The 23,730-nt window shown below is 33.3% G+C and overlaps 1 protein-coding gene across 2 annotated transcripts in view; it reads left to right on the top strand.

Annotated features, from left to right (window-relative positions):
• Positions 1-23,730, top strand: part of LOC134543003 (piwi-like protein Ago3) — an 84,013-nt gene that overhangs the window by 41,283 nt on the left and 19,000 nt on the right. For both annotated transcript variants that reach the window (XM_063387663.1, XM_063387666.1), the window contains exons 9-13: positions 3,566-3,731; positions 5,014-5,195; positions 15,947-16,231; positions 18,500-18,616; positions 22,396-22,587. In XM_063387663.1, coding sequence (XP_063243733.1) covers positions 3,566-3,731; positions 5,014-5,195; positions 15,947-16,231; positions 18,500-18,616; positions 22,396-22,587 — 942 coding nt within the window. The remainder of the gene's footprint in view (positions 1-3,565; positions 3,732-5,013; positions 5,196-15,946; positions 16,232-18,499; positions 18,617-22,395; positions 22,588-23,730) is intronic.

The raw sequence follows: 23,730 nt of genomic DNA, 5'->3' as shown, positions 1-23,730 counted from the left end.
TTTTTTTTTCCAGATGGTGTTTTATTGCATAGTCATATACACCATAAACTGTTATTTGCAAGGTTCTATTTAATCTAGAGTCATGGGTATGGTTGGGACTGGATATTCTTTGACTTGATGTAAGCTTTTGGACATATGCCATTGCTTAGCACATGTATGTCTGTAGAAGAAAACTACAAAAAAACATAAATGACAAAAAACACAAATTAAGCAAAAAAATTGCTGTTGTCAGGATTTAACACCACACAACAGGAATATGGTCAACAAACAAAGAAAAACAAAGAAAAATGGACTAACAGAACGAAAAAAAACCCACAAATGATGACATCACAAAAATACCGAACCCAAAAAATTCAGCACAACAGTTGAAACGAGACAAAAACACAGCAAAACGAAAAGACGAAACATACACAATAGTTTTCCAAAAACAAAAGAAAAAACTCACAAATGACAGCACAAAAATATTGAACCCAAAAAAGTTCAGCACAACAGTCAAAACGAGACAAAAACACGACCAAACGAAAAGATGAAACAAACACAACAGTTTTCTAAAACAGTAAAAAGCAACGTTTCGGGAACTGCTATCTGCTCCCGTCCTCAGGCAGAGACGCACATGGTACAGAAACACAGGTGCGACTTGACACAGGTGCGACTTGACACAGTCTCGTTTCAACTGTTGTGGTGAATTTTTTGGGTTCAGTATTTTTTTGCTGACATCATTTGTGGGGGTTTTTTCGTTCTGTTAGTCCATTTTTCTTTGTTTTTCTTTGTTTGTTGACCATATTCCTGTTGTGGAGTATTGTGTGGTGTTAAATCCTGACAACAGCAATTTTTTGCTTAATTTGTGTTTTTTGTCATTAACACAAATTTTGTGTTTTTTTGTAGTTTTCTTCTACAGACATACATTTGCTAAGCAATGGCGTATGTCCAAATGCTTACATCAAGTCATGCACTCCCATTGCACAAATCTTTCAAAGATAATATGGATATTCTTTATTTAAAAAAAATGCATAATACATAAGTAAATTGTTTAAAAATATATAACTCTGCTAAATTTGTAATTTTGGTCATAAAGGCAGGGAAAATTTTTTACTGATTGGGTGGACACCCTGAATTAATAGCTTTTAAACAATTACTATTTTGTGCAAATGAAGCAGATCAGTGAGGAAGGGTCAATGATAAACTTATCTTGCAAATAAATTATGAGAAAATTTTTTTGTGAGATTATGATTTAAATCATAACTATTTGGATGACAATAATTTTACTCGATTTGACATAATTCTCTGTTCATAACTTTTTAAACACACACATTTAAAACCTTGTTCCAGTAGTGAAAGAAATTAAAAATAAAACGTAAAACATTTTATAAAGTAAGCATAAAATGTTTTGTAATTTTTCCTTTTAATTATTGGATAATTTATAAAAAAAATTCACTCTAATAATTTTTGTAAGAAAATTTTAATTTTGATAGTTGATGGTAATACTTTTGATTTTTGGGGCCTAATGGGAGATATGGTTTTAATACAATAAACTGTATATTCCCAAATAGGGGTTGGAAAAAAGCAAACTTTAAAACTCCTGCTTAAAAATTACTTTTCTGGAAGTTCCTGCTTGGTTTGCCCATTAAATAATGATCAGAGCTTCGTAAAGGGATTTTACATATGAAAACTCTACACGTTTCATTGATTTATTTCGTCCCAGTATTTATTTTTAACAGTTGCAAGTAGTGTACATAAATTGGTATTTCACAAACACAATATTTGAATTTTTGTTTTCATTTGCAGCACTGTCATACCTATCATTCTTTTATGTAATAAATGATTCCCAGTTAGATCCTTAACTTAATAATGCAAAAAAAAAATGTTAGTGTGTACATTGTGTAAGAAAGCATAAAGTCACAAATGTATGCATAATACATAGGGCCATGCAATTTTCGCGATTGCGGAAAAACGCGAAATATTCATGAAATCTGATTTTCCCACGAAATTTGCCTTGTTTTGACAATTCATGATAAAACGCGAAATACGCAAAAAAAATTATTAACTCCTTTGTTCTACACAACAGAGACAGTGCCAACTTGTACCACCTTACTACGAAAATAATATGCAATACGTTTTATAACTGTAAACACGGCAAGAAATTTCAACAATCCTTTAAAATCTGACGTGAGTAGAGTATTAAACTTGTATTCTCATAAATTCATGCGGTAAGGGATGTGGATTGGAAAACAAACAGTATTTTTTTACCCCGTAGCAACGTTACCAATTTATAATATATTTTTTCTAACCTCGGATAACTTGTCGTACATATAGAGCTGTCGGAAAAAAATTAAATAGAACCATCCGTAGAAACGATCGTGGTAATATATTTTATTAACGAAGTGATGCGCCATCTTCTTTGTTGATACTGAAAATTAGACCAAAGAGTCACAGACTCTTTCTATGCATACATGTGTCTATCCAGATGTAGAAAGCCGCTCACCCGAACAGTTCCGAAGTTTTCCGATCGCAAGTAAAAAAGCACCATAATTAAAGGATTAAAATATTTTTATTTTACGGTCATTAAGTATTTTAAATAACACCAACCTAACCTAAGATAACGTTTAACTTCGGAAGATTTCAGGTTGTGCTTGTGGTTTCTATTTGAACTGTAAGTTATCCATCCAATACAGCACAATGTTTTTAAAAGGCAATATCGCCACTATTCCAAAATGGCGCCGTTCTGGAAATGTTCAGTATTCACAATGAATGCAACACATTAGGTCCTGAAATTAAAAAAAAATTCTTGGAAGTAATTAATTGGTGGTTAGTTCAACATGCCAAAATTTTTAACTTTGCATGAACGTGTAAAGGAATTTAAAAGTGATGGCTTTTTTTTATTTTTGATGAAGGAAGTAAAATTATGATGTGCAAGTATTGCGACAGTCGTGTGGAGTGGCTGCGAAAAGACTTGATTCTTGTAACTGCAGTCTGATACTTCAGTCTGATACTTCAAGCCAACCATTTCAAGCATACTAGGGACATTGTTGTACATTTTAAATAAATTATCATATTAAATATACCTATATATGTATATATTTTTAAAATTGATTGCAAGGTATATGCATTAAGTGGCTTGAATATAAATACATTATATATTATATGCTAAGTTGATTAGTTTTAATATGCTATTCTAAAGTTAATAAAGTGTATATATGTGCATATTTGTAATAGGAAATTCAATGGAAAAATAATTTTAAAAAACAATATTATTTGCCGGTAATTTTTTTTTGCCGATTTTTAACACCGCTTTTCAGTTTTTTTAACTGATTTTTATACCGCTTTTACCTGTTTATAATGACGAAATACCTCATTTTTACTCACCACTTTCAGGTGGCCCTAATAATACATGATCATTTAATACACCAGCTAATAGGCTATAAAAAACTTTACATCTTCCTAGCTCTAATATACCTCTAGCTTGCTAAGCAGACCTCTCTAATGTTCTATTTTTTTTTTGTTTTGTATAAATTACCAATTAATTTTTTTATAATGGTAAACCATTCATAAGTTATTTGTTCCACAGGGTACAGAAGAGCTTCTCGCATTGATACCAGAGTTGGCAAATCTAACAGGTCTAACTGACCAAATGAGAAACGACTTCCAGATAATGAAGTCCATAGCTATGTACACAAGAATATCACCGAATCAACGGAAATCGGCTATGATGAAGTTCATCAATAATGTGAACAGTGAGTGTCATTTACCTAAGTTTTTGGGTTTTTGCTTAATCACATCGACCCATTTTTGCATCATACCCCATCAATTGTAATCTATTTTATCTACTCAAGACAACCAGTTGTCTTCAGTGGAAGAGTATAAGTCCCCTCAATATTATATTTCAACATTTCATATTTTTCTGGAAGTTTTCCATAAAACTATTGTCTTTCTTGATTTTAGGATAAGTTCATTCCTCCATTATTTTGTAATTTGACTCTGTGTATAAATTTTTGTATGCTAAATAAAGCTTGTATTTCGCTATATCATGCTATATACATACTGTTTTTATCACATAATCATTGCACATATTTATTAAAATCAAGTTTGGAAAAAAAGGGGGTTTGATTTTTATGCGAGAAAAGCATTTTTGTTGAGGTAAAGTTATTCATAAAAACAAAACCTATTGCATGGAAATTATGTTTAACAAAAAGTAGAGAATACAAAAAAAGCACACCATACAATTTAAGTTAATAAGTTCTGCAACAAAACCATATTTAATTCAACTTTAAATAGAAAAACGGAAACCGTGACCTGAACAAGAGCCAGAACTAATGCATAACTATTGTCTTAGTATACAATAACCACGAAAGAGTGCGCTGCTGTCAAATGTAGTTTACTCGGCACTAGACAGAGCGCGCGTGTTACATGCAATCGGCGAGCTATTGATATAGATATTCGACTACGTGCGCATACATTTTCTATAAGGCCATCAACATACCCAAACAGGAATCATGCTAGTGTTGGCTACATTTGTATATGCTGTACACAGCGGTGAAGACGAACAGTTAAAGGTTATAGCGTTTAAAAATGTCTTTAAAATAAAATTTATATTTTCGGCAACTTTGTATTTCTGTTATAAATAGTAAGTGGTAGTAACAGAACAAATAATAGATTGCAACATTAAAATACATCAAAAGACACTATTTTATGGTCTTAGAAAAATCAACAAATACATAGATATATTTCATAAATAATAATAAAAAAAATTATAACAAAGATAAGATTTTTAATGTTAAAAAGGCCTAGTAGTATCAATCTGGCAACATTGAGCACCATTTACTCTGTACTGAAATAATATGAGTGTATATAGAATCTAAAATACAATGTCCTAGCTCTTCCCTTATATTTTATGTTTAGGAATAACTTGAAATGATATAGAATCCAGAATATAGGACTTCACATGTTATGTCTCATGTGTCATGTGTAAGAAGTTTTTGTAGCTTAACTACAGATGATTGGGTATTGTTGTTTCAGAAGCTCCCAAAGTCAAGAAGCTGCTCTCAGACTGGGGTCTCACCCTGGCTCCTGGTCCTGTGGACATCACTGCGAGGGTAATGCCTCCAGAAAGGATAATCTTTGGCCAGGGTGCTGAGGTTCCCGGTGCAGACAACGCAGAGTGGAGTGGTGCTGCGATGAGGAACAACGTCCTGGATGCAGTACGTTCTTGTGTGTGCCCGATTGAGGCATGCTTTGCAACTTATTAAGAGCCCTGCCTATCTGTTCTCACATAACGGTGTGCAGAGCTTCAGAAGATACTACGTGACTTGAAAACTTATCTTGTCACAGAGTGGGTTCTGTTTACAAAAGCTTATAAGAATATGCTGAAAGCGGATGAGTAGTTTTGTTCCATATTTTGTTTTTAAACTGTATTTTTAAGGAGAATGAGAATTGCTAAAACACGTTTTTGAGATAGTTTGTAGATATGAAATATGTGGTACAGATTCTTGAAAGCACTCAAGGGACTTGCATTACACCTTTATGTTTATTTCTGCACCATATAATGTTACAGTTACCACCCAAATTTCAAAGCTGCCCTATTAATGACAAGAGGACTGTGCGTCAGGTGGTGATACCACGCTAGAAGCACCATCTTGCTTCGCCCATATCATCCTGCCTTACTAACACAAATACACTTCTAACTAGGCAGGCTTCTTAATGCATGCGTGTTGTCTTCACCCAATGGAAGGTTTGTATCATTATCAGTTTACGTTGAATCAACTTGAGTGAAAAATTTTTACACCTACATACAGTAAAACCTCCATTAACGAATATTCTATTTAACGAAAAAAAACCTGCAACAAAATAAAATTTTGGTCCCGCCAAACCGCCATAAGATCAATGCTGTTTTAACCTCTAAATACCTAATTTTAGTTGTTCCGAAATAGTGAAATTCCCTTTACAACGAACGGCTGCTTTTGAAAAACACGCAAAAATAATCATCTCTTACAAGAAATCCATTAATTTTTTTTTCATTCACTGCTTAAAAATACGTGCGTATAACCTTAAAATAATATGCACCATCGCGGAAGACAATAAATAAACGAAGCATCATGGATAACACACGTCGTGTATACATGCCACACTTTGTTCAAAATGGCGGGTACATTTAGCGCTAGTGGCGGAAACCACCTGTACCATCGCTCTGGCAAGACGAACAACTAGTAAATTTTGTGTTTCTATGGTTAAAGATGCGCACACGCAAATATTTATAACTATGGTGTAGTACAATATCCGTTTTTTCAGTTTTCACTGTTGTTTATTTATTTTTCACACGTAGTTACGGAAATCAACACGGTACTACTGTAAAATGAATTTTAATCCTATAAAGCGGCGACAGATTGGCATTAAAATAAAATTAGAAATTTTTAATGCAGTTTAGAAGGTGGGAAAAAAAGTGATATAGCTAAACGTCTCGACATCCCGGCGTCTACACTTTCGAGCATATTATCCAACCGGGAACAGATCGAAAACAACGCTTCTCTGGTAGGAACAAATCGAAAACGTGTGAAAGTATGTAAAAAAAAATATATATATGATTTGGACAAGATACTGTTTGACTGGCTAATGGAGGCTAGGGCATCTAACATCAACGTCTCTGGGCCGATTTTACAAGAAAAGGCACGCCAGGAAGCACTGGGGATGGTAATTGATAATTTCCAAGCATCAAAGGGTTGGCTATTAAACAAGTGTATTCTATGTATTTTTTCATGTTTAATTCCTCATATTGTATTAAACAGTCAGAAAGACAGTTCTAGCCATTTATGTGAAGGTTTATGATGACTAGAAGTATATCGTGCAAAACCTCCATTTAACAAACCCCTTTACAACAAACACCTGTACCATCGCTCTGGCAAGACGAACAACTAGTAAATTTTGCGTTTCTATGGTTAAAGATGCGCACACGCAAATATTTATAACTATGGTGTAGTACAATATCCGTTTTTTCAGTTTTCACTGTTGTTTATTTATTTTTCACACGTAGTTACGGAAATCAACACGGTACTACTGTTAAATGAATTTTAATCCTATAAAGCGGCGACAGATTGGCATTAAAATAAAATTAGAAATTTTTAATGCAGTTTAGAAGGTGGGAAAAAAAGTGATATAGCTAAACGTCTCGACATCCCGGCGTCTACACTTTCGAGCATATTATCCAACCGGGAACAGATCGAAAACAACGCTTCTCTGGTAGGAACAAATCGAAAACGTGTGAAAGTATGTAAAAAAAAAAAAATATATATGATTTGGACAAGATACTGTTTGACTGGCTAATGGAGGCTAGGGCATCTAACATCAACGTCTCTGGGCCGATTTTACAAGAAAAGGCACGCCAGGAAGCACTGGGGATGGTAATTGATAATTTCCAAGCATCAAAGGGTTGGCTATTAAACAAGTGTATTCTATGTATTTTTTCATGTTTAATTCCTCATATTGTATTAAACAGTCAGAAAGACAGTTCTAGCCATTTATGTGAAGGTTTATGATGACTAGAAATATATCGTGCAAAACCTCCATTTAACAAACCCCTTTACAACAAACACCTGTACCATCGCTCTGGCAAGACGAACAACTAGTAAATTTTGCGTTTCTATGGTTAAAGATGCGCACACGCAAATATTTATAACTATGGTGTAGTACAATATCCGTTTTTTTCAGTTTTCACTGTTGTTTATTTATTTTTCACACGTAGTTACGGAAATCAACACGGTACTACTGTTAAATGAATTTTAATCCTATAAAGCGGCGACAGATTGGCATTAAAATAAAATTAGAAATTTTTAATGCAGTTTAGAAGGTGGGAAAAAAAGTGATATAGCTAAACGTCTCGACATCCCGGCGTCTACACTTTCGAGCATATTATCCAACCGGGAACAGATCGAAAACAGCGCTTCTCTGGTAGGAACAAATCGAAAACGTGTGAAAGTATGTAAAAAAAAAAATATATGATTTGGACAAGATACTGTTTGACTGGCTAATGGAGGCTAGGGCATCTAACATCAACGTCTCTGGGCCGATTTTACAAGAAAAGGCACGCCAGGAAGCACTGGGGATGGTAATTGATAATTTCCAAGCATCAAAGGGTTGGCTATTTTTTCATGTTTAATTCCTCATATTGTATTAAACAGTCAGAAAGACAGTTCTAGCCATTTATGTGAAGGTTTATGATGACTAGAAATATATCGTGCAAAACCTCCATTTAACAAACCCCTTTACAACAAACACAACAAATTTTGGTCCCTTGAGATTTGTTAAATAGAGGTTTCACTGTACTATGAGCAACATTAATCTACCTTTATATATGAAAGGCTAATACCAGCGGATCAATCTATTGTCTGAAGCACATTTTTGAGCTGAATACTCGTTAAGGCTAAGATCCTTAGTTTTGCAGTCACCAAGAAAATTATTTCTGCCATGAATATCGTAGTAGATAAAAAAAATATATAAACAGCAGAATTGTAAACAAAACTTTAAATTTTGTAAATATGATGATTAAAATTTTCTCAAAAAATGCTTTCTTATTTAATTTTAATTTTGAAATTTTCAAAACTAAATATTAGGTATATATTTAAACGGTACATGCCTGTTACTTTGCACACAACTTAAAGGAAGTACAATGAACAATTCTGCCGTATAATTTTTTTAATACAACGTACAGAATTTAAATAATCTGAGTACAAAATATTGTGATTTAACTGTCACTTGCCGCACATGAAAGGAACGAGTTCAACAGTTTGCCGCTAGAGCTCCGATTAGTTCCGAGTTTACTCACTAGATGCCTCGAACATCGCAAGAGTTCAGGCGGGAATATTACCGCTTCGAAACGGTCAAAACACAACACTAGTATCATCAATAGTAATCAATGAATTGAAAACCGTCTCACGTTGTCGACAATTTCTATAGATATATTTGTCAGCTTCTCAGTGATGTAAATTATAATTAATATGCTTCACTTGTCGTGACAAATTTATTCATAGAATATTTTTGATTTAAAATCATCTAACTACAATTACTGAATTGTTTTAGTAGGTAGATATTTATTATAATAGTTGGGCGCCTTAAAAAAACTTATTTTGGAAATATTAAAGTGCTAAATATAATATCTAACGTCTAACCTGTTTCGTTTACGGGCATCTACGTGAACTTCGCAAATTACATTTATTACAACATTATTTCACATATTATCTTAGTGACTTCATTATGTATTTTGATATGACTCTTTACCATAACACATGAATGAATCCTGCAATCACGGTGTATTAAAATAATAGCAAAATGGTTTCATATAATAATATAACTTCCAAAATCAATTTAAATTATTTATACTTCTATTCAAGAAGACAAATATATAATGTTTAAGATTTTATTAGAATATTTCAATAATTATTGTAAAAAAATTGATTTGCAAAATGACAATGATTTTGTATAAATTTATTTAATTATATTTCTTTAGTTATAATTTATTTAATTATGTTTCTTTAATTATATTTGTACCTCGACTTTAGCTCTGGTAGTATGGGCTATACCTCTTGGTGTAATGTTACATAAATGAGTTGTGATCAAAATATTAATAGATGTTTAAAAAAAATTAGTAACTGAAGGACCAGCCGCCTATGGCAACTTCCTCCCATAATGATTTAGTTATGTATATAACGATACAAAAATAAGGGACAATCTCTCGATGCTGTCGTTCAAGTATGGTTAACTAAAGGTCGTTTAAAATTACCTTTGGTTTTTAACAATGGATTTTTCACTACCCAAGCATTTATTGTATCACTAACCTTGAGCATTTTCGTTAGTTACACAAGTTCGTTAGAAGCGCAATTACAAGGCAGTGGCGATTCTTTTTTTTTTTTTTGCTTCTGGGGTCATGTAAAATTATGTTTTAAAACAAATATTGGTCAATAAGAATTATATATTTTTCAATTTAACTTCCGCTACATTATTTGCAACTATAAATGATCATAGAAACATAAGTTCCACGCACGCATATGTATACATGTATAAATACTTTTGAACAAGTGAAATGAGGAGTTTTAGCAAATAAACATTCAGGTAATTTTCCAAAATACAATTTTAAAACCTTTATACTGTGTTCTTACATTTGCAGTTAGATTTATTTAAATTCTTTGGCAAATATTACAATTTAAAAACTTTTTTAAGTATGTCCCGTAATTTTTTTAGGTAATTTTATTTGTGTTACAAGAAACCGAAGACCTTGCTGAAGTAAAATTATTATGTATATAAAATGTGTTGAAATGGGTGTGTAATACTTCGATGAAATTGATACAGAATTATATGAAATAAATTTCTATTGTTTTACCAGCCTTTGAGCTATCTAGTTTACGTGAAATTGTTATAATTAAACTTTAGGGCCTAAATTTTGAATTGCTCGAATATGCAAAAAGTAGTTCCCTCGCTCACATACTGGCCAATACAAATTCCAACCCACTGCCAAAAGGGCTGGAAACTTGAAATTTGGGTCGCAGCCTCAATGAGGAAATTCGGAAAAGTACCAATTTTTATTTTATAATTATTAAAAAAATAAAATTAAGAAATAGGCACGCACCTTTAAAATCGGTGTATACCTTCTTTCGGAAGAATGTTGTTGCAGAAATTATTGTTTACTTCTCATGCTTGTACAAATTGAACATTACTGTAAATGTATTTGATGACATAAGCAATAATAAGTTATTAGCTGATATTGAATACAAACAATTTTTTCCGTGACTAAAAAACATAAGATTCTCTGCTTGGCGAGTGATAAAATTATACTAATGTCAAAAATATGTTATCGGGAAAAATAAATGAAGTTATTTTATACCACTGATTCACTACCCATAAAATCAAACTGCAAAGTCTTTGCAACTGGTATCTCACACAAGAAATATAAAACATATTCGTGCTTCGTTTTGTATAAAAATAAAACACATCATATAATATCGGGAGACAGCCTTGAAAATCGTGCATATCACCAACATGGCCAATCAGACTCATAGTAATGTTTATGATGGCAATATTTTCGGGGTAGTTTTACGCTCAAAATTAATACAAAACCAAATCAGCAATCCTTGTATGATAATTTATAATACTACAAAAAATCTTCCATTTCCTTCGAATTGTATTGAGTACTAAAATATTGATTTACTTTTGGCCCAGATTTTATTTGAAGATACTCTGTACAGTTCCGCTTGTTTGCATTGTTTATTTATCAGGTTTAAATCATGGCCAAATTAATTGAACTGTAACACAAATTATTTATATATGTGTGTCTGGTTTGGAATCAGTATGATGTACTGAAAAACTATGTCCTATCAGTAGAGATGGTGATTTATAGCATTTAAAATAATGACATTTAGCATTTTGAATTTGAAATTTAGCATTTTGTAGCATTTAAAAAACACAGTTTAGCCAATTCTCTCATTTTAAATTACTGAAGAAAAGTATATTTTTAAAAAAGAAACCGTTGCTTGCCATTTTAGCGACTTTTTTCCTTCAACCGACTTCTCGGTGAATCTTTTTTTTTTGCAGCCTGATGTCCCTCAGATTTAATGTGCTTTTCAAGTAAATCGTTTCTTTTTCCATTCCAGATGGCGATTACATAAATTGTGCATTAAAATATTCGTATCACTTTCCTATAACTGTTCACTTTTGTATTCATTTATGCGGTTGCGAATGGAAATGACGTTTCGTCCCATTTTTACCACGAGAAATAACATTATACAACACATTCATGAGTATGCAAGTATTTTTAAACACGCAACATTCCACAGACTACACAAGAACGCGGCTTTCACGTGAAACACAGCCAGAAAATGGGACTTACAATCGTTAGCGCAACGAAGCAGAGATGTCGCAATATGGTGGCCTAAAAACGTGTACTCTGAAAGATGACGGACAATCTTCCAGCTAGTTGTTCTTTGCTTTGTTTACAATTGCGAGGCACGGATGGCCATTCTACATTCAATATTTACGAACAATAGTAGTTGTGAATGATGTGACAATAAGATACTTGTGCTGAATACGCCATAAAATGATGGTTTCTTTTGATACTGAACTGAAACAAAATACAATCGGTAAATAAATTATGTAGAGTGAAGACGAATCTACGTTTTTTACCTTGATTTCGCATTTATCTCGGTATAGTCTAGATTTAGCATTTTATAGCGGAAAAAATATAATTTAGCATATTTTAGCATCTATTTAGCAAAAACTAAAAATCACCATCCCTACCTATCAGTGTAATGAATGGTTGTACCCTTATAAGCGTTGAATATTTATGAAAATTTTATTTATTTGGTTTTCAAAGCCGCAGACTTGTATTTTATTTATTTCATTTAGACAACAACATGCGTCCGTGTTTTCTACATGGCACGCTCTGTAATATTTTGAATGTTATAGTAATTTTGGCTTTTTAAAATCTGTGATTTATGTGCAGTAGAGTAATTTGTAATTTTTTATAATTTCTTTTCATATTTTTAATGATCCATTTGCTAATAGTATATACACTTCTCCATTTATTATAATAAACACATATTACATTATTGGAATTCGTTTAGAATGGGTATCATAAGACAACAAAAACTATTCCCCTGCATAAGAAAGGTGATAATACCAGTAAAGAAAATTATCGTCCGAGAGCAATTACGTCTTATATCTAGGGACACCTGTATTTCGCGAATACATTTCGTGTCAAGGTATTTTAAAAAACACTGTAGATTTTTCTTGTAATTATTGGCTGTGGTCGGTGAAGGCTGTTTTCCCGCACTCGACGGGGCCAATGAGGACTTTATTACCGTACTGCTGCACGCCCGCAATTCGCCAAACCTCTAAGGAAAAAGCTACAGTTATGTGTGAAATAGCCTGACACGAGATGTATTCGCGAAATACAGGTGTCCTTACTTATATCGAAAAATATTTTATCATTGTATGATAATTTTAAGTATGAAAAGTAAAACATATTTTCAAATTTAATACATGGTTAGTACTAAAACACATACTGCTTATTTTCTACAAAATAAATCTATACACGGCAACTGATTATGAATCAATTGAGTTTTTTTTATAATGCATCTAAGGCCTTGATTGTTTAAATATATTGTTGGATAAATTAACTAAACTAGGAATACTATCAAATGCACAAAAATAGAAGAGTTTGATCTCAATGACATGAAGCATAATCTATCTAGTATTTAGCACAGCCTGAATAATTCATTCCCCATTGTCAAGACTAAAATTAAAAAAACCGCGAAAGAAGCAGTATAAAATAACTATCTCATTATCTTTGCGGGTGACTCAAACATCATACAAACAAAACGAAATATTCTTAAATGCAAGAAAGCATATTTTAAACACTGTAAATAACTTAGATTTTAAATCAAATGATAATTATCAGTCTGTAAAATTTAGTTAACGATGAGTTGGAAACAGAACATCAAACATATATCATAAGTGTTACTACCAACAGAGAACTCTCACAAACAATACAATTCCTTTCTGCGCAACCTGCAAGCTCCGGTACCTTCTGTAAAAACAAATATGTATATGTAAAACTTTTCCGGAAGTCGTACTATGGTAACAACTGAAATATGAAGCCTTACTTCTAAATCTACTTAGCTAGAGAACAAATTGTATTACATTATTTTCATAAAATTAACACCTACATACGAACAGAACTAAGCTCTTTCATTAATTTTTTTTAGTTACGTGATATTTTTTTTAAGTTATAAAGGAATCCAACTTGAACAGTAAAAAAGAAAGGCTTTTAATGAACAAACAAAGTCAATATAGATAACTGTTCAAACCATTTAAGATTCATCCTGTTACATAATTTTTTATATTTATATACATCTAATGTATAAACAAATCTGAAAAAAAAGGCAATAAATTCCTATTGACTTCATTATCGAACTAGAATAAAACACAAAATACACTTGCAGAGAACCAACAAATATATTGCGTAAGTGTTTCTGCAATGGAATTAAACTTTAAAATTGCCTTTATTATTTCAAAAAAATAATTTAAAACTCCAAGCAAATGTAAGAACACGTCTTCTAGATATAATGGAAGATTATAATGCCGTGTCCGAATTCGCCTGAAGAATATACTTGTAGATACTTTGGAAGTGACTTCGCAAGGCTGTCAAAAATGGACGTGAAGTATGCTATGCAATACGCAAGTAAATGAATCTGTGTAATTCTCGCGTACTTCCAGTTGAAAATACGATGTCATTTGAAAAATGTTTGGTAATTTTTATGTATCATTTAAATAATTTAAGAGGTCGTAAAATAAATATAATTTATTTTGTATTTGACTGGTATAAATAAATAAATTGACAAAATTAAATTATGGATGTTTAAAACAAAGTTTCAGCAAACACATGTACATATTTAGCCTACCGATCGTTACTACAAAACAAAAGTACAACAATAATGTAAGTTGCCGTAAATTCACGTGACAGCGATGAAGTGTTAAAAAAGGACTAATTTCACATGCGTTTAAAAATAAAATCTAAAAATCTTTTTCGGCTGGCTAAACATTGAACCTATCCGGATTCGTCAAAGGCAAGCTGGACAGAGTGGCAAAGGGATTGGAAATCTAATACTCGCCGAGGCAGAGTACACCCTTCCCCCACCCCCCTCTCCCTGACCGGTCGTAAACATGACCCCGCTGGGCGATAAGAATTCTGAGAACAGCGTCGTCTTTCCCACCGCCCTCCCTTTTCCAACGCGTCACTACATCGTTCAACCGTACTGCTAGTGCGCTCTGTTGAGGACGTAGATAACTACGCGTGTCTTTGCCCGCTCGCGAGAAACTCAGGATCTTAGCCTTAATGCACTTTTGGGATTTCATTGTATCCGCATCAGCTCTTTAACAACTTACATTACTAACCACTAATTTTGTCTCTTTTTTTTCTCTTGTAAATAAGGAAAACACTGCTTTGTTTAGCACATATATTGTGTAAGGTACTGGAATTTCTTCAGTATATTTTATTTACTTTATAACAGTAGCTGCATAGTTGATTATTATTTTAATCAGAACATGTCAGTATATCAAATAAAAAAAAACAATAAATATGTATATGAATTATGTGCAACCTAGAAGTTAAAAGTGAACAGTCTTGCATTTTTGTGTTTAAGGGACCCGCCTAGTTAGGGGTGTATTTGTTAGTGAGGCGGGGTGATAAGTGGAATAAGTATTTTTTTTTCACTCAACTAAAAGTACATTTTAAAAACAAAATATGGAAACATTTAACTCATCTGCCCTCAGCACATTCTTAAATGCTTTTCATAATCAGACAGATCTCACTGATGTATTGAGCAGTTTTTAAATTGCGTGTAGTTTCTTCCGGAGCTCTGCACACTGTATGTGCTCCCAGTTAGTCAGGTCCCTTTAGGATTAAAGTATTTCATACTTGGTCCTATAGTTAAAAAATAATAATTAATGAAATATGCTTGAATATGCACGCCTTTAATTCAGTTTTTTGCTGTACTCTGTTTTAGAAGAATCAGAAAGTCGTAGGTTGTAAGAATACGACACAATGTGCGAGGTTTGAGCATGTGGGATGGATGGGGAATCCATTCGCTGCTTAGTCTCGATTCAAACACAGACATTGTTCGGTAACTTTATATTGTGTGTATCTTGACATTTGTTGTTGTTTGGGCTTGGACATATCTAAGTATATAGGCTATTTTTCTGGCTGTGTGCTGCGTTGCGGAAGACTTTCTCACAGCTGTGCTCCAGACACTGAAGAAAACAAAAGACAGTCTACTCAAGATGGTCGCCTAAGCACATGTCGATGCTAGGCGCTGCTTCAATTTTATCAATTAATTTTGTTGGAAGTTTTCGTTCCCGTGGTCACGGAACAGACATGTTTGCTTTTGAAACCTCGAGTGCGCTCTGTTCGCAGGTGAACATCGTCAACTGGCTGGTGATGCACGTGGACCGAAACAGGCAGGCGGCCCGCGACTTCGTGAGCAACATGATGAGGCTCGGCCCGCAGCTGGGCATCAAGGTGTCGCAGCCCACCGTCATCACGCTGGACGACGACCGGACGGAGAGCTACATCCGCAGCCTGCGCGAGAACATCAAGCCCAGCGTGCAGGTGGTGGTCACCATCTGCAGCACCGCCCGCGACGACCGCTATGCCGCCATCAAGAAAGTTTGTTGCACCGAGAAGCCGGTCGCTTCGCAAGTGAGTAGACCTGTGCGAATATCAAGTTTTTTTTAGTTTGAAGCAAATACGATTACCAAATTATTCGCGATTACAAATATGAGAATCCGAATAGTAAGAATGATAAAATCTCGGTAAAAAGGTGTTCCCCCTAAAAAAAACTTAAAAAAAAAAAAACTATAAAAACTTCTGGATAATTAAGACAAGTATTATAAAGTGACAGATTGGCTAGTTTTCTCAAAAAGTTATGTTTCTCAAAATATTTAAATTATGAAATAAAACATTGTATTTTTAATTATGCAGCTAACCTTTCTTAATCTCACCTAACATAACAGACCAGCCTTTCATTTCATTTCATTTCCTATTTGTCTTATTTTCCAGAACCTGCTACTCTACATGTTGATCCAGAAAACTTTTGTGAACATGGTAAAATACAAGGAAATCCAATGCAATCCATTTCACACTCAAAAAAAAAATACACATACAAATTGTGTATTTCCAAACAAAATGTCATATTTACATATTTAAACCCTAGTTATTCAAGAGTTTTCATTGTTAACACAGTCAAATTGTTTTTTTGATTCAGCAACATTATAAACACAATTTCTGTTCATTTAATCTGGATTTATTTACTTTTTTAAAATATAAATATATATTTTTGAATCACAACCACAGTCATATAGATAGGTCTGGCAACTTACCTTCATTCTCTGTCAGCTTAGTGAAGCTCGCGGCGGTCTGTGAATTAACGGCGCTAGTAGTAGTGGAGCCCAGTCTTAACATGGGGTTTAAGGGGAGTTTCGTGTAAAAGTATGTATAATTTTTTAAACTATGTTTTGTTTTAAAGTCTGGTAAAGTTTAGGATTTTCAATTTATTTGGGAACTTTGTAGGGTTTAATGCATAGCAATAACTTGTAACTTTGCTGCAATTGTCAGTTAAAAGTTGGAATGTCGAGAATGCTGATCCCAAACAAACTGGGTTGTTTTAAATAATAAGTGTGTATTTAAATCAAGAATATTTGTTTGCCATACATTTTAATCTTCAAGTGTCATTCTTTCAAATGTGATTTTTAATCCTGTAATGTTTTTTAATGTAACAAAGGGAGGGTCCAAGCCGGGGCTCAACCAATATGGCTTAAACTCTCGTTTCCTAGGGCCCGCTAAGGCGAGAAATTTTGGGATGTTGAAAGAGGTACCTACCAGCTTCTACTCACACAGTTATAGTAGCTTAATAATCTCAAAATAAAACTATGAATCTTAAAAAAATTGGTAGTGGCATGGCCGCATCACTCACCACACCATTTAAAAACATTAACAGCCCGCAGAGGGGCAGAGATTCGGAGCTGTGTGACTTATAAACAAAGGGTCCCATTTATTTATTTATTTATTATTTATTTTTATGCCAGAATAACTTATACAGTATTTATTAACAGTAAATGGGTTTCGTGTGGGCCTTAAAAATATTAATTTTACTGGGAATGGACTATACAACAATGTGTGCCTTTTATTGTAGATTGGTAGGGGGGGGGGGGGGTATTAGCTAGATGAGTTTCGCACGTACCCACTTACGTCACATTTTTAAATGTAATGTCCAATTTTTTTTTCTTCTTCTTATAAGACCATAATTTAGAGTTCTTAAACCCACACAAAATAACCGCTGTATGCTTAAAATTTAACAATGTATATTCATAAGCTTTCAATGTGATTTTTCCAATTTTTTTTACGGTTTCTGAGAATGTATTCATAAAATTGCTGCTTTAGTTAACCCAGGGTTCATAAAATCAGGTTTCTAGTGTATATGTTGGTAATTAAATTAAAACATCAAAAATAATATTTAAAATGCAAGTGCAATTTTTTTTTTTTTTTTTTTTTTTTTTTTTTTAAATATATATATATATACCATAAACTTGTTCAGACTAGCCGAATTTTCGGATTAATGGGATTTGAATTAGCGGGACTCCACTGTATACCTACACTTTTCCATTTTTATTAAAGAATAGCACTTTGCATTTTGACTTCTTAGTCATGTTTTATTATCATCTGTTCTCTTTGCTGATGTCCATTTTGGTTGTCTGTATCATTCGGTACTACTCTCTGTCTGTCCATAGTTTTGTGTGTGTGTCTTTGACTGTAATAATTGGCTGACTATAATATAAAATGACGTGTAGAATAAAAAGATGTAGTTGATTTAAGTTGTAGCTTTTGAATGTATTATTTATAAGCCAGTGTATCAGTATTTATAATATTCTAATGTATTTAGTTTGGTAATTATTTTGGTCTGTTTCATAGGTGATCAACTACCGCACACTTTCTAATGAGAAAAAGCTTAAGTCTGTGGTTCAGAAGATTGCTTTACAGATAAACTGTAAGCTTGGTGGAACATTGTGGGCAATTCATGTACCATTCGTAAGTATATAAGCAAACAACCAGTTAATTTTTGAATTGTCAGTGGTTAATTGCATTGTGCAAAGCGTATCTTATTTCTTAGTTTTATACATGAATCATTTAAATAACATTTAGTGGATTGTTTCCACATTTTGCATTACTGCAGAAGTTACTTTAATCAGAATTTTTTTTTTCAGTTTGGTGAGTAATTGAACTTCCTACAGCAAAATTAGTCTTGCGCCAATTAAAATATTCTGTTGATTCTAATGTGTGGGATTTTAGTCTTTGTTTGTAATTATAATAATAATCAGGTATAATTCTCATTAAGTTCTCCATTATATCTAACTCCTAATTAATGTTATCAAGATACAATCAACTACTTATTGTTTCACAAGTGTAATAATTAGAGATAATGAAAAATAGCATTTATAAATATACTCAATAATATTTGTTATAAGTTCCACTGCATTTACTATCATTTATAAATTTTTCAGGCATTTCAAGATGCATAGCTGTTTTGATGTGTTTTTCAGATATTCCCCCCCCCCCCCCCGTTAATAAGTTCAAAACATTTTACAGTAATTTAAATGTAGGTACCTGACATATTCACCTGTTTATATTAGTTGCTGGTAATAAATACTTTGAACATTTCAATGCTGCCCTTAACACAAAATTTTCTAGGGCTGGGCCGATACCACTTTTCACCGATTCCACCGATAGCGATTCTTATGGGCCGATACTCGATGCCGATACTAACCAAAGAAATGTTTGTGTTATGAAAGGATATTTTACTTATAAAGTATTTTTTAATTTCATATTATAATGACAGTACCATCAAACGGTCGAAACACTTACTAACTTGCATCTTACAATAATCATAAAACGCACACCAATTCCTTTGTTTCACCCCACACGTTAAGCATTGCCCCACCTCGTGATATTTTTACATGGCAGAAAGTGCATGTAGCCTTGGAATCTTCATTTGATTGAAGAGTTAAGTATTTCCAAACTTCACTTCTCTTCCCAGCCATATCATCACCTTCAGAAAAATCCTTAAAATATTGCTTTAGGTTTAGATTTTAACAATTCAAGCTAACGTAAATACTAAATTGTAAACAAACACAATAACATAACATCAGCAAAGCCATAGATATATAAATAACATGGAGATGGGGCAAGCTACTCAAGACGTTTTTCATCAACTGTTTCTATGATCGCGAATGCTGTAAATGTGATCACGAGTGCAATTTACTTTATCGCGAGCACTAGTAAACATAACGTCAGGCAGTCTTTGCTCCACAGTTGGCAATGAATATTTTTTTATTTATTTATTCAGTTTTTGTTCAGTGGATCCCATATGGAGTTAAGGGCTCCGGGATATAGAACAAGTCAAGTCAATTTTATACAGATAATTAGGGACCCTGAAAAATGGTAAATAAAAACTACCAATAGCGGTGCAAAAAAACTAGTGAAAGCGGTGTAAAAACCCCTGGTAAGAGCGGTATAAAAAAACCAGTAGAAGCGGTGTAAAAAGTCAAAATTTTTAAGCGGTAAATAAAATTTGTTTCACTTAACACGTAGAACATTTATGTAAGGGGGGGGGGGAGGAGAGAATACAGGAAAAGTGAAAATAACTTAACTGTTAAATTTTAACTTTCATTATGAGATAATATTGAAAACATCTTGCTATTTTAAACACTTGAACATTTACACATTTAAAATTGTAATATTAATATAAACCCTTGTTGGGAAGTTGCAAAATTTGCACATCAATATTTGATTCTTTGCATCAAATACATAAAATCCGTCAGTTGCAAATTGATACAATTTTCGGCATGATTTAAACGCTTGTAACACGTTTAGATATGGCGAATTGCAATTGTATAACTGTTGTTTAAATTACATGCTTCATTCGAGGGCAAAGTACTAGCTAAATTACTGTTTCAGATAAATGTATGAATATATAAATTCAAGAGTAACACTTAAATCCACTTTTCAATCTAAAAAAAAATATATAAAAAGTGTGTATTCAACAATAAGCAGCATCAAAACAAACAAGCCCGGAGTTTCTGAGGTCTGAGCCAAAGATAAATGTTTCTCCGAACGTCTCAGAGAAGACGAGATAAAGTGTGTAAGTTTTCTTCACAAACATCAAGGACGTCATTTTGTATGGAAGGACGCCATGTTGGTAAAATTATTGTTTTTTTTTTTTTTTTTTTTTTTGTAAATTACCGTAATTCGGTATTGACTTCAGATATATTGTGAATGTTCTAGAAAATTAAGACTTTTTTCCGTATAAATGGGGTTTGAAAGAAAAAAGTAAAGATTCACAGCGAAAAATTAAAAAATTCAACATGGCGTCGCAATGATAAAGTGTTTATGTACTTTCTTTTCTATGGCTTGTTATGGCCGTTAGGAAACCCGTTGGCCAACGAATGAAAACAAAACAGTTGTGTTATTGTTAGGTTAATAAACGTAATAAACCCGTTTCTTGAACCCGAGGCCGTTAAAATATGAAGTTACTTATATTATCAAATTATAAAGTGAAAAAATGATTTGCCTAGGCGTCGTTCTGTAAAATATTTTCGTGTAGTGTGGAGTTTTATCTTTGACTTGTTAACATATTCTTGCGCAAATCTTAAAAATAGTGATTTTAAATGGACTATTTCGTGCGAAATTTCGTGAAATAGAGGAATTTAGCCCTATTTCGCGCAAAGCGAGAAAAATGGCAAATTTTGTGAAATTTCGCGGAATTTCGCAACGCATAAACGGTTTGTAAGACAATAAAAATAACATAAATTGTTGGTATGTTGACCCTATATACTTGTATAAAAATTTCGTGAATAAACCATTCGCGAAATAAAAGGGTCCCTACAGATAATACATATATACAAACATACATACTGCATAAGTACAATTATTAAGCATTATAGAGTACATTGGTACATAAGAAATGGTATAAACTCAATTTTAGGACATTTATAGTATCCACGTCTCTATGGTTCCCGGGCTCCATTGTATTTTTAAAACAATCAACACGACCGGTTTTCTTTAAAACAGTAGCACTGTGGGAAAGAAACTTAGGGTAATAGTGCATAATTTACAATATTAAACAATTATTTTAAAAATTAGTTTTGACTTTAAAAAAACCAGTTGCGTGAAATATTATTCCTTAGTGATTTTTTCTATCAAAAACAATATATGTAACACAGTTTAAGAACTTGGACTGAGGTATCGGCGCGAAGTGTCTGAAAATATTTTACAGATGCTGCCGATGCCGATACTCTGAATATCGACCGATACTTAGGAATCGGAATTGGCATCGGCATCGGCCCAGCCCTAAAATTTTCATTAATTTATTAAAACAGAAAAACACATTTTTCTGATTATTATTATTTTTATTATTTTTTAATAAGTCCTTACTGAGCTTTACAGGTATGAATTTCTGGAGTTTGCATTCAGCCTTGATACATCAGTACTAATTCACCTTCCTTAGCACCAAAACCTAAATCATTGAGTTTGCATTGTTTTGAATAATGGTTTTAACAGTGTAAACATTCAGTTAAATTATTTTAAAAATGCATAACGATGCTATTTGCTATTTGTTGATCATTTTAGTGTTCCAAACTGGGCAGCATTTATATAATGTAAACTTGTTGTAGAATAAACATTCAACTGGAGTTAACGCAAACAACACAAACATTGTCGGTTACAGAAGAATATAATTTTTACTGTGTTCACTGTAGTTGTAGTTTGTGGTATATTATAGCCATGGTTGTTTGTTGCGTTGCTGCTTGCAGAAAGACAAGTTCATGGTGTGCGGCATCGACTCGTACCACGACAAGACCAGGAAGAGCGCGGCTGCCTTCGTCGCGTCCTACGACAAGGACCTGACCAGGTGGTACAGCCAGGTGGCGCTGCAGGGCATGCAGCAGGAGCTCATAGACTCGCTGGTCACCTGCTTCGTCGCGGCCATCAGGAAGTTCCACGCGGTACGTCCCTGCGTCCCTGCTCGCTGGCTGCTAGAAAATGTTGTGCATGATTTTGGTGGGGGGGGGGGGGGGGGGGGGGAGTGCATCTGCATCTCAGTTTTCGAAAGGAAAAAAAAAAGGAGATTTTTGGAGGAAAAAAAGACTAAAATTTGTATACTGTGGCAAGCATATGAACACTAATTAGGTAAATGGTGAAGGTATGTGGAATAACTACTGTTAAAGTGAGTGATAAGATACTGATGTGGAGGAAGAATAGAAATATGTTTTTTTTTTTCTGAGGAGTTAATTTAAAAATATTGGGGTTCGCTTGCAGTCAAAAGTCAGCCTCTATTCAGGTAGACACAGTCTGTAAAAAGTTATAACCGTGTTTAAAAAAAAAATTAGTATGTTTTAAAGAAATATCTATCAAATTCTGGCACATTTACGATAGATTCAGTGAAACCTTATTTTTATGTGCTTGGGATTCACTAATTCCATTGATCAACATATTTTAATTCTTGCACCATCGTTTTTTCGCTATAGTTTTAAATCTCAATGCATTACTTTTACTCAAAGCATTTCCCACAATTTACATTGCAAACCGTTTCGTTTAATAGGAGACCATCAGGAAAAAGTTGGGAGGGATAAATTAAGTTGAAGGTTGTTTTGTTATACATTATTGTCTGTGGTCATGGCAGATGTTTTATGCATGAAAACAGTTGTAAATACAGTTGTTACATAAATAGTGGATTTAAATAAGTTTATGAAGCAACGTAACCAATTCTTGTAAATATGGCATCTTCATGTATTTTCGGCGATTCTCGTTTTACTGCAATGGAAATGTTAGGCAGTTTGTGACATTGCAAGATGCCTTCCCTCCCCAAATTTGACAAGATTTTTATATCATATTGTTTTTTCCATTAAGGGCCGGTTTTATGACCCCCGGCTAAAGTATCGGCTAAAATTTAACCGCAGGCTAGCTCTTATTTCGGTTTTATGACTCCCTGTTAACGTCTACCTTCCAGTTAAAGTTCCGGCTAACCTAGCGGGTAGATGAACCGGCTGCTAGGTGCTTAACCGGAGGCTAAGCAACAGAAAATAAAATGGCGATGTATCAGGCGAGGTTAGTTGTTGATAGTGATGATGACTATTTGAGGAATTCTA

Source organism: Bacillus rossius (genome assembly GCF_032445375.1).
Source record: "Bacillus rossius redtenbacheri isolate Brsri chromosome 9 unlocalized genomic scaffold, Brsri_v3 Brsri_v3_scf9_2, whole genome shotgun sequence".
Lineage (NCBI taxonomy): Eukaryota > Metazoa > Arthropoda > Insecta > Phasmatodea > Bacillidae > Bacillus > Bacillus rossius.
This window is presented reverse-complemented; position numbering and strand designations above follow the sequence as displayed.